Source organism: Saimiri boliviensis, chromosome 7 (genome assembly GCF_048565385.1).
Source record: "Saimiri boliviensis isolate mSaiBol1 chromosome 7, mSaiBol1.pri, whole genome shotgun sequence".
NCBI classification, from domain to species: domain Eukaryota; kingdom Metazoa; phylum Chordata; class Mammalia; order Primates; family Cebidae; genus Saimiri; species Saimiri boliviensis.
Genome location: NC_133455.1, coordinates 38,443,234 through 38,455,813, shown reverse-complemented (window position 1 = coordinate 38,455,813; position 12,580 = coordinate 38,443,234). Strand labels below are relative to the sequence as shown.

The 12,580-nt window shown below is 38.6% G+C and overlaps 1 protein-coding gene across 10 annotated transcripts in view; it reads right to left on the bottom strand.

Moving 5' to 3' along the window:
- CEP83 (centrosomal protein 83) overlaps nt 1–12,580 on the bottom strand; it is a 171,392-nt gene that overhangs the window by 98,204 nt on the left and 60,608 nt on the right. For 8 of the 10 annotated variants that reach the window (XM_074402419.1, XM_010340166.3, XM_074402417.1 and 5 more), the window contains 2 exons: nt 6,279–6,552; nt 5,663–5,813 (listed from right to left, as the gene is read on the bottom strand). In XM_074402419.1, the coding sequence (XP_074258520.1) occupies nt 5,663–5,813; nt 6,279–6,451 (324 nt within the window). In that variant the 5' untranslated portion in view covers nt 6,452–6,552. Of the gene's footprint in view, nt 1–3,462; nt 3,558–5,662; nt 5,814–6,278; nt 6,553–10,097; nt 11,068–12,580 lie in introns of those variants that run through there. The other 2 variants (XM_074402418.1, XM_074402420.1) reach the window with 2 other exon arrangements.

Here is a 12,580-nt window from a genome sequence, read left to right as displayed (position 1 = left end):
GATTAGCACATGTGTCCAAGGAAACGCCCTACAGCTAGTCAAAGAAACACCTGAAAAGATTAGACGGATGAATACACAGAGCTCACAAAGCTAGTAATAGTTTCTGTTCCCAAAAATCAGATTAAAATCCTTCATTTCATAAAGAAATTGTTATAATACTCAGAAGAGTCTTGCCTCAGTGATGGGAAATAACTAGCACTACACTAAATACTAGTCTGCTACTATTTAAATCCTAAAAGCAAGACCCAAGTAATTTCCAATTACTTGGAAATTAACTGTTTCCAAGTTATTTAACTGTATCCAAAAATAAAGCACAACAACATTTATCAAAATGCAAAAATATTGGGAGGTGGAGATTGCAGTGGGCCAAGATCGCTCCACTGCACTCCAGCCTGGGCAATAAGAGCGAAACTCCATCTTTAAAAAAAAAAAAAAAATTCAGCATTTTAAAAATAAAGTTCACAGTATCTAACATCCAATAAAAATTTACTAGGCATACAAAGAAGCAAAAGAGAGAGAGACAGAGAGAGAGAGACAGAGAGAGGGAGGGAGAGGGAGAGGGAGAGAGAGGGAGAGAGAGAGAGAGTGAGAGTGTGTGTGTGTGTGTGTGTGTGTCTGTCTGTCTGTCTGTCTGTGTCTCTCTCTCTCTGGAGGAATAAGCTTAAAACAGGCCCAGAAATGACACAGATGTCATTAAAACTTTATTGTATAGTAATTATAACTAAATTCCGTATGTTCAAAAAACTAAAAAGACCAAACATGTTAGATAAAGATAAGGAAGATATAAAAAGATCAAAATTGAACTTCCAGAGATGAAAACTACAACTTATGAGATGAAAATTACACTGCCTGGAATTGACAGCAGGTTAGATACTGCAGAAGACAAAATCAATGAATCTGAAAACATGGCAACAGAAACTAACCAAAACGAAGCCCAGAGACACAAATACTAAAAATAAATTAATAAACAACATCAGCGAGCTATGGGAGAACTTTAGTGGTCTAATATTAGAACGTAATTAAGAATCTCCAACAGAGGTAAAAAAGGAGGTAGAAAATATTTTTAGAAATAATCTCCAAAAATTTTCTAAGTTTGATAAAAACTGTAAACCCAGAGACCTACAGAACTCAATAAACCCCAGCACCACAGATTTAAAGAAAACTACAAAGTATGACAATAAAATTGCTTAAAACCAGCAATAAAGAGAACAGCAGCCAAAAAACCAGACACAGTACATTACAAAGAACAAAGATAACCAGTGCTCACTACCCTGTAGAGTAATGCAGCTGCACAATATCCAAGCGGCTCCTAACACTACATGTTCAGTTACACCATAGGTGCCTCTTGGAAACAGTGCTTTAAATCCTGTAATGGTGTGCACCTCACCATTGGTCTGTGCCACCTAACAGCATACAATAGTTTAAGGGTATTCTGATCTGAGATCTCTGACAAAGGATCTCTGCTTTTTTTTTTTTTTTTTTGAGATAAAGTCTTGCTCTATCACCTAGGCTGAAGTGCAGTGGCGTGATCTCTGCTCACTGCAACCTCCACCTCCCAGGTTCAAGCAATTCTCCCACCTCAGCCCCCAGGCTGGAGTGCAGTGGCACGATCTCGACTCACTGCAATCCCTGCCTCCAGGTTCAAGCAATTCTTGTGCTTCACCCTACCCAGTAGCTGGGACAGCAGGCATGCGCTACCATCCCCTTCATGTATATTTTTAATAGAGACAGGGTTTCACCATGTTGGCCACGCTGGTCACATGCAAAACTCCTGACCTCAGGTGATCCACACACCTAGTCCTCCCAAAGTTCCGGGATTACAGGCATGAATCATTGCACCCAGCAGTGTCTTACACTCATAAAGGAACATTGCCACTACTTGTCTCCAAAGAAACTTATAAGAATGCTTTATCATACAACAGTCTAGTGTCATTATCTGTTTTAAAATCTATAAAAACAAATCTTTAACACTACAGCACTTGCCATTTAACAACCTAAAATAGACCAGTCTTTTACAAAGAATACTTTAAGAAGACAAATAGTGCTATGCCAGAAATTCTTAATGACTGAAACTGAGTATTATATTTTGATCTGAGCTTCCCAGCAGCCAAAACAAAATGGGAAACTATATACTGGGTTATATAGTTTTCATTAGCACAGTAAGATCATATTAATCATTAGTAATTTTCACTTAGTTTTATTAGAATATATCAAATTATCCCCCATATTTAAAAAGGTTTTGCTAAAATGGTACATAGTAACACAATAACAACTACATATACTGACCACTTGCTAGATCAAAACATCATACTTTTACCTTTTTTTTTTTTTTTTTTAAAGAGTCAGGGTCTCTCACTGTTGCCCAGGGTAAACTGTGGTGGTGTAATCACGGCTCCCTGAAGCCTCAAACTCCTAAGCTTAAACAAGTTTCCTGTCTCAGTCTCTTTACTAGCTGGGACTACAAGTGCACGCTACTATGTCAGCCTAATTTATTTTATTTTATTTCTTAGAGACAGAGTCTCACTATGTTACCTAAGCTGGTCTCAAACTCCTAGCCTCAAGTGATCCTCCTGCCTCTGCCTCCCAAAGTGCTCAAGATGGGAGCCACCATGCTTGGCCTGAACTAACACTTTCTATGCATTGTCTCACCTCATCCTTACAGTCAACCTATGAGCTAGGCACTATTATCATTCCCATTCACTACTGATGTAGAAATGTTCTTTAAATGAGAATCTCACCTTTACCCATAAAAGCAAAATAGATGACATTAAATCTTAGAAAAGGCATTTTTGTAGGCAGACTAGATAATGCATGTATATTTTTAAAATAATCATCTTTCATAAACCTTCATTGAAATATTTCTTGATCTTAGTTGAACTTACTTAACTTTTTTAAACTTACAATTTGCACAAATTGCAAGCATCCATTAAACAAATAGCTGAATTGTTTTAAAATATGTGTTTACATGTATACATGTTTCTTTGGCTTAGTTTTGCCAAATAAATATCACATAGAAACTAGATACATTTATCTTAAAAAACAGAAGACTTACTAGATAAATTATATTTGTGAGCAAACATATGGGAGGTTTTCAAATGGAGGAGCATCCCAAGTTACCAACAGGGAGGCTACAGGGTGGATGACTTCATTTTAATATGAGAGAGAAATGTTTAACATACTTTAATCCATAAATACAATTGGATCAGTTTGAAAGTTCACTAGGTTCTCTAGCACTGAAAGCACTGAAGCAGAGAATGAAGAGAGACCTGTCTGAAAGATGTTCTAAAAAGGATTCTGCTTTGGACAATATATTAGTTTCCTAGGTTGCCATAATAAAATACCAGAAACGACATGGCTTTAAATAACAGAAGTTTGTTCTTTGACAGTTTTGGAGGCTATTAATCTGAAATCAAGGTGTTGGCAGCCCTTGCTCCCTCTAAAATCTGTAGGGAAGAATCTTACCTTGCCTCTTTCTAGCTTCTGGAGCACTTCAATCTCTGCCTCCACCATCACATAGTGTTCCCCTCAACCCGATTTGTCTCCATCTCTCTTCTCCTCTTTAAGGACACCAGTAATATTGAGTTAAAGGCCCATCATACTCCAATACGACCTCATCAACTTAACTAATTACATCTGTAATGACCCTACATCCAAATAAGGTCACATTCTGAGGTAGTAGGAGTTAGGACTCAACATATCCTGGTTGGGAATATGACTCAATCCATAACAGATTCAAAGAAAAACTAGATGATTACCAACTCTAAGATGCTGAGGGTCTAGGTACGTTTGACATAGAAAGTGCAATATATGAACAACAATTCCACTCCATTCATTTATTTCCATTTTTCATGTCATTCATCCAACAAACAGGTGTTTGCTATGCATTATCCTAAACACTGAAGACACACTTTAAAAAAGTTCCTGCCCTCATGGAGCCTGAATTCAAATAAACATGTCACCATTTGTGAATATTTACTATGTGTCCATTATGGTAGTAAAAATGTAGATGTTATCTCACTACTCCTCACAGCCCTTAAGCAGATTCTTTTATCCCTTTTACCACATGAGAAAACTAGACATAGAGACATAGTTTTTGAAGGTATCATCTTCTGGAAGAATTGACCCTTTTTTTATTATAAAACATCATTTTTTATCTTTAGTGATACTCTTTGTCTGGAATTCTCTTTAATCAGATATATATATAGCCACTCCAGCCTTCTGGATGTGCTTTACTTACTTTCTGGATGTGCTTGGTACAAATAATCACATTTAGATGTCACTCTCATGAAATAGAATAATTAAATTTGCAATACCTGAAGAATCTCTTGGGTTCAGCATTCACAGCTTCCATTCATACAATAGATTCTCAATTTTTGCAAAACAATTTAATGCACTAATTCTATAGGCTTAAATTACATTTCCCTCTTCAATTTACATTTCAGAGGTTAAATGTCCCAAATATACCTAGGAGTGAAACAGTGAGCATAATGGAGTCTCCAAGCCAGGCTTAGTGGTGTTCCTAGCAATGGTAGATTTCAAGAAGTTACTGAATGACAAACTTACAAGGCTTCTGTCAAAGGATATCTAAGAGTTGGGTGATATGCCAGACTACGTGACTTGAAAGATGCCTTCTTACTCTATTAACTTCTGACTCTAATATTAACAATACCTTACTATTTATACCAAGCAGATTGTTAGGCAGAAATAAATAGCTGGTGCTCTTCAGAACTTACATAGTTAGAGAAAAATAACCACTCATGAGAACCTACTAATTTGAGATTTATAGGAAATTTGACTGGAGTTAAAGTCTGGTTTTGCTCTACTCTCCAGACAAATGAAAAATGAATAGTGTAAAAATTATCTAAAGAAACTGTACTTCCGCCAGGCGTGGTGGCTCACACCTATAATCCCAGCACTTTGGGAGGCCAAGGCGGGCAGGTGACGAGGTCAAGAGATCGAGACCATCCTGCTCAACAAGGTGAAACCCCATCTCTACTAAAAATACAAAAATTAGCTGGGCATGGTGGCACACACCTCTAGTTCCAGTTATTCAGGAGGCTGAGACAAGAGAATCCCTTGAACCCAGGAGATAGAGGCTGCAGTGAGCTGAGATCGTGCCACTGCACTCTAGCCTGTTTGTAAAGCAACAGATAGTTGCCTCTGAAGTATTTGGACACTTCAGTACTTTTGCCAACTATCTTTTGCTTTACAAACCCATTTGCTTTACAATGTACACATAGATTATATGCACATACTGTTTTTACAGTCTCTTTTAAGAAGCTCCTTAATAACAGCCAACAGTCTTTTTTTAGCTTACTTTCAGTTATAATGCATATATAAATATTAGTAAATCTTTCTTTTAAAAAATTAGTTAATTCTATTTTTTATCAATTCAAACTCACTTCTTCCCTTGTTCTTAATAGTAAAATATTATTTATACCAGAATAGTAATATAATATCAACTTACATAAAATAAGTTTCATGGCTACCTTACATGGTAGCTAACATTCTAAAATATTTGAAGGAAGATTAAACTGTACCACTTGGAGATACAGCAAAGTAATCATTAAGGATATAGACAGAAATTACCAAATTCACCAAAACTATTTACTTCCACTATGCATCTGACTACTTTCATACGAACTCAAATGTATTTTCTCACCTGCAGTTTCATTTCTTCTAAGTCTTTAGTTTTCTCTACTAATTCTTCTCTTAGTTCTTGAAGCAGCAGCTGAAGTTTTTCCTGGTGAACTTGCTTTTCATTTAACAGGTGCTTGAGTTCATTTTGTGACTTTACATGTTCATTCTGCAACCTGATTTTTAAAAAAAGAATTCAATTTTGAGTAAATCCTTTCTAACTGTATGACTTTATGTAAAGTCAATCAACACTACAGAAAAACAAGACCAATATCACACATTCCTTTAAACCTACAAATATCTTTTCTTTACAGAGTTTCATTTAATTATTAACACTGTAGCTCTGGGATGCAATTTTACCTTGGTGGGAGATAGGAAGCACATTTAGCCATCTGGATACATTTAATTTAACATGTCTTGCCACTTTCAGAATAAGACTTAGAAATTTATAATCCACTTGATACCACATTTAGTTTGCAACAAAATAACTCTGAAGTGAAAATTTTACTATATTAAAGAAGTTTTAAACATATACACTGCAAATAAGAAAATTATACTATATTCTATAGCCAACATTCAGCCAAGATAATTCCAATAACGTTTTTAAACCAAAACCCCACTTCTAGATTTAAGTAATTTACCTTGTGTGTTCGGCTTTCAGAGTCTGATAATTAGCTTTATGATGCTCACATCGTATCCTTTCATCAATTAACATTTTCTGGAACTCCGACTCAGAACCTGTCAATCCACTGTCTCCACCAGGAGGCAAATTATTGGGAAAAGTGTCCATATCGGTAAATGTATTGACAACCATGTAAAAATAAGTTTTGGCTTTCTTATTATTTTAGTTTTCTGTCTAAGAGTATCTCCCACTCCTTTCTTGCTAAGGTAGAATCTCAGGAGGCCAAATTATACCTGCACAGAGAAATAAACATAGTTTGCAATCAGTAAACATAAGCTTCCTTTAGTGATACTTTTATCACTTTTATTATTCTCCTTATCTTCTTTCTTTCTTTATTTATTTATTTTTGAGAAGGAGTCTCACTCTGTTACCCAGGCTGAAGTGCAATGCTGCCATCTCAGCTCACTGCAACCTCCGCCTCCAGGATTCAAAAGATTATCCTGCCTCAACTTCCTGAGTAGCCAGGATTACAGGTGCCTACTACCAAGCCCAGCTAATTTTTTTATTTTTAGTGGAGATAGGGTTTCACCATGCTGGCCAGGCTGGTCTCAAAATCCCAACCTCAGGCGATCCGCCCACCTTGGCCTCTCAAAGTGCTGGGATTATAGGTGTGAGCCACTGTGCCCAGCCCCTCCTTATTTTTATTACAAAGCCCAATTTTCAGATTTTAATTGTTCATAAAACAAAATGCAAATATAAAGCTGAATTGCACCTTGAAAAATTTTCACTTCCATGCAGCTTCTGTGACCATCAAAATCACCTCTTCAGGTATTCACCTAGTTTCACTAGAACCATAGACTCTTCTCATTTGGGTAGTTTTTTTTTCCCTCATGTCCTTTCTCCTTTGACCTTCCTAGATTCCACTCCGCCTCCCACCATCATTCCACCTTTCCACACTTGGCCTGTCACTGCCATGTTCCTTTTCATCCTTCACCTCTCCATCCCTTCTACCAAAAGTGTCCAGTTACTATCACTCTGCCTGGTTCCATCCACTTCACAAGTTTTCCAGTGGCTCATCTGTTGGCCTTCCACTCTTCCTTCATAATAAGACTATTATAATTCTTTTTTAAATAATTCTTAAGAATATCACAGGGTTACCTCATTCATCACCTGATTATCTCTCTAGCCCTTCATACTCTCTTCCAACAACACTGATCAATTTTTAGTTCTCATGCTGGCTCCTAACCCTTGCCCATGCAATTCTTTATGTTTAAAATATTCTCCTTTCCACTTTCATTTACCTGGGCATGCATCCAACTCCAGTTCACTTTTGACATCTTGCATAGGTATCTCTTTGTGTAGGAACACTGGTTTGTATGTCATTCCTACGTCTTTGCATTCCTACAGACCTCTCTCAGATGACGTATCACTATATTGTTTTATTTATTTTAATATATATTTTATTGTGTTTTAGGTTTTGGGGTACATGTGAAGAACGTGCAAGATTGTTGCATAGATACATACATGGCAATGTGGTTTGCTGCCTTCCTTCCCATCACCTATATGTGACATTTCTCCCCATGTTATCCCTCCCCAACTCCCCCCTCCCGTCACTCTCCTAGTTCCCCACCTCCACAGACCCCAGTGTGTGATGCTTCCCTCCCTGTGTCCCATGTGTTCTCATCGTTCAACATCCACCTATGAGTGAGAACATGCAGTGTTTGATTTTCTGTTCTTGCGTCAGTTTGCTGACTATGTCTTTTGATTGGGGCATTTAGCCCATTTACATTTAGGGTTAATCTTGTTATGTGTGAATTTGATCCTGCCATTTTGACGCTAACTGGTTGTTTTGCCTGTTAGTTGATGCAGTTTCTTCATTGTGTCGATATCTTTACTATTTGGTGCGTTTTTGGAGTGGCTGGTACTGGTTGTTCCTGTTTAGTGCTTCCTTCAGGAGCTCTTGTAAAGCAGGCCTAGTGGTGATGAAATCTCTGAGTAATTGCTTGTTCATAAAGGATTTTATTTCTCCTTCACTTACAAAACTTAGTTTGGCTGGATATGAAATCCTAGGTTGAAAGTTCTTTTCTTTAAGGATGTTGAATACTGGCCCCCACTCTCTTCTGGCTGGTAGGGTTTATGCTGAGAGATCCACTGTGAGTCTGATGGGCTTCCCTTTATGGGTAACCCCATCTTTCTCTCTGGCTGCCCTTAGCATTTTCTCCTTCATTTCAACCCTGATGAATCTGACGATTATGTGCCTTGGGGTTGCTCTTCTTGAGGAACATATTTGTATTTCCTGGACTTGAATATTGGCCTGCCTTGCTAGGTTGGGGAAGTTTTCCTGGATATTCTGAAGAGTGTGTTCCAGCTTGGATTCATTATCTCCATCACATTCAGGTATACCTATCAAATGTAGATTAGGTCTTTTCACATGATCCCATATTTCTTGGAGGCTTTGTTTCTTTTTACTCTTTTTCTCTAATCTTGCCTTCTCGTTTTATTTCACTAAGTTGATCTTCCACCCCTGAGACCGTTCCTTTTGCTTGGCCAATTCGGCTATTGAAACTTGTGTATGTTTTGCGAAGTTCTTGTGTTGTGTTTTTCAGTTCAATCAATTCATTTATGTTCCTCTCTAAGCTATTTATTCTTGTTAGCATTTCGTCAAACCTTTTTCTAAGGTTCTTAGTTTCTTTGCACTGGGATAGAAGATGTTCTTTTAGCTCAGAGAAGTTTATTATTATCCACCTTCTGAAGCCTGTTTCTGTCAATTCATCAGACTACTCCGTCATCCAGCCTTGTTCCCTTGCTGGTGAGGAGTTGTGATCCCTTGGAGGAGGAGAGGCGTTCTGGTTTTGCGAGTTTTCATTCTTTTTGTGCTGGTTTGCTTCCATCTTTGTGGATTTATTTACTTGTGGTCTCTGTAGTGAGTGACTTTCAGATGGGGTCTCTGAGTGGACATCCTGTTTGTTGATGATGACGTTTTTCTTTCTGTTTCTTAGTTTTTCTTCTAACAGTCAAGGTCCCTCTGCTGTAGGACTGCTGGAGGTCCACTGCTTGCCTGGGGCTCACCTGCAGTGGCTGCAAAACAGTGAGGGTTGCGGCCAGTTTCTTCTTCTGCTATCTTCATCTCAGAGGATACCTGCCAGAGTCAGTCTGAGTTCTCCTTTATGAGGTGACTCTTTGGATATACGGGGGTCGGGGAGCTACTTGAGGAGACAGTCTGTCCTTTATAGGAGCTCAAGTGCTAATAAGCTGTGAGCTCTGTTGCTCCATTCAGAGCTGCTGGGCAGGTACATTTAAGTCTGCTGCAGCAGAACTCATAACAGCCTTTTTTTCCCCAGGTGCTCTGTCCCAGGAAGGTAGGGCTTTATTTATAAGTATCTTTCGTGCTGCCGCCTTTTTTCAGGGATGCCCTGCCTGGCAAGGAGGAAGCCTAGTCACAGTCTGCCAGCAGAGTCGTTGCTGATCTGCTGTGGGCTCCACCTGGCTGCTGTGTAAACTTCCCTGCAGTCCTGTTTATAGGGGTATAGTTAGAACTGCCTCAACAATGTCAGACTGCCTTAGCAATGGTGGTCTGCCTCAGTAATGGTGGACGCCTCTCCCCCACAGAGCTGGACTGCCCCTGGGTTCAGCTGTCCTTGCTGTGAAACTCTCAATCCAGAGCATTTCAGATTGCTGGTGTTTGTGGGGGTAGGACCAGCCATGCCTGATCACCTGGCTCCCTTCCTCAGACCTCCCTTTTTTTTTTTTTTTAGTTAAACAGGCAACTCTGTCTCCCAAGCGTTCCAGTCACCAGTTGAAACAGTGTATGGATTTGTGTGAATTCTTGGGCAGAGACCTGCTGTGCCGGATGAAACAGCCATGCTGGGGGCTCCTGGTGCTTTTTCGCCTGGGAATCTCTTGGCCCGGCTCCCCGTTTCAGTCCCTTTTTTCAGTTGAATGGACGACTGTCTCCCAGGCGTTCCAGTCGCCAGATTTGTGAGATTTTGTGCAGAGACCCACTGCACTGGCTGTGCTGGAGGCGCTTTTCCACCCAGGAATCTCCTGGCCTGACTTGCTGTTTCTGTCCCCTTTTCATCAGTTGAATGGGCAACTCTGTCTCCCAAGCGTTCCAGTCACCTGTTGAAAAGGCACCCGAATTTGTGTGAGATTTTGTGTGGAGAGCCGCTGTGCCAGCTGAAACAGCCGCGCTGGAGACTAATGACACTTTTTCACTCGGGAATCTCCTGACCTGGCTCCCTATTTCAGTCCCCTTTTTATCAGTTGAATAGGCAACTCTGTCTCCCAGGTGCTCCAGTCACCAGCTGAAACAGAGCCTGGACCCTTGTGAGTTTTTTGAGTGGAGAGCCGCCCTGGAGACCCGTTGCACTCCTCCATCCAGGAATCTCCTGGTCTGTGGGCAATAAAAATCCATCTGGAAATGCAGCAACCATTTACCCTCCATGTGCTTGCTGGGAGCTGCAATCCAGAGCTGCTCCTACTTGGACATCTTGGATCCCCTCACTCTCATTTAGGTAGTCTTAAATTCACAAACCAGAGTCATGTTTCCTGAAGCTACTGCAGTAAGCTTCAAGTGTATATTCTGGTACAAAATTCATATTCCCTAATCAGGGTAAAACCCATTCGAACTTGGTAACTGCCTGGGGAGAATCTCTTCAAAAGGTGACCTTCAGCACATAACTATGTCCATGATTAACACTTTGAAGGGTCTTTCATTTGACACAAGGCAAGTTGTACCCAGTCTGCAGATTCTGATGAGTAGTCAACACATAAATACTGATCAACTCCTATGTGTTATACACTGCAGTAAAAACAGAAAACTAAATCATCTCACCTATCTCCAAAAGCATAGACCCAGTATTATGAAAGTCACTGTTTATTTCATCTAGAAGTTAAAAAAAAAAAGATGTTTTAAAGTGTTCTTATAACTAAGAACAAAAATTTTAATTAAAATACTTCTGTCTCCTTTAACTTCATTACTCTTTCTCTAATCCCCATTATACACACATTTTTTTTTTCTGATAGAATCTTCCTTAGTCATGGGTCATTACAAATCACTTCTTATAACAAAAAAATATTTGCTCTATGCAAATCAGCCATTAAATTACTGTCTTGCTTGAATTATAACATCTCTGATAAATTAGTGTGATACCTATGTATTACTTAATACAACTTTTAAACTATAATTGCAGTTGCTTTGGTTTCCTTTGAAATTATATTTTAATAGAGGGGGGGAAGTCCCTCAAGAACACTATACTCCTTACTCTTAGGTTAAACATGCACTAAGATTCAACCTTTGTAAATACAGAGTGAGCTATCTGTAGCAGCTACCACAAAATTATCCTGCCAAAAATATACCTTTGCCAAGGAATTAATGAACTGCATCATAAAACTGGCATGCAATTTTTATTCTACTGGGGGTAAAACGCCATTAAATAGAATCTCATGCCCCAGAGAAATTTTTCATGAGTCAACTGATGTGGCAAACTTCACTGCCTCATTTTAAGAAATTGCTACAGCCATCCCAACTGTCAGCAACCACTACTCTAAACAGTAGCCATCAGCAGAAAGTCCAGACCCCTCCACCCACTAATAGATGACTCACTCAAGGCTCAGGTGATCCATAGCATTTTTTAGCAATAAAGTACTAATTAAAGTATCTACATCTTAAGATACAATTATATTGTAAGGTTAACAGACTACCGTACAGTGTAAACATAACTTTTCTATGCACTGGGAAACCAGAAAATTCATGTGACTTGATTTATGGTAGTAGTAATCCAAGTAAGTTAAATGTAAGTTTAGGTTTACTTTTGGCTTCTAAAGCTTTATAGGAAGAAAAAATATTTGGGGGTTAAAAAATATGTTTGGCTCCACATTAAAATTCTACGAAAAAATACATCTTTAAAAATTACAAAATGTGTATCTATAAAATGTTGGTATGTGACAGCTCAAAATTGCTTACTTTCTAGGTCTTCACTAAAAGTTAAGATTACTAAGAGTTAACTAAAGATTACTAAGAGTAAAATTCTAGTTAATACATAGAATTCTGCAAGCAACGTGTACAAGAAAAAAATAAAATTTGTTTTTGGTGAAAAAAATTGTTTAAAAAAACATGTTTTTGGCCAGGCGCGGTAGCTCACACCTGTAATCCTAGCACTTTGGGAAGCTTAGGTGGGTGGATCACCTAAGGTCAGGAGTTCAAGACCAGCCTGGCCATCATGGTGAAACCCTATCTTTAAATAAATAAATAAAAATTAAAAAACACATTTTTATTTTAAAAGTAATTTGTCTCATTCACAGGTTATTGAAAGACTTTCA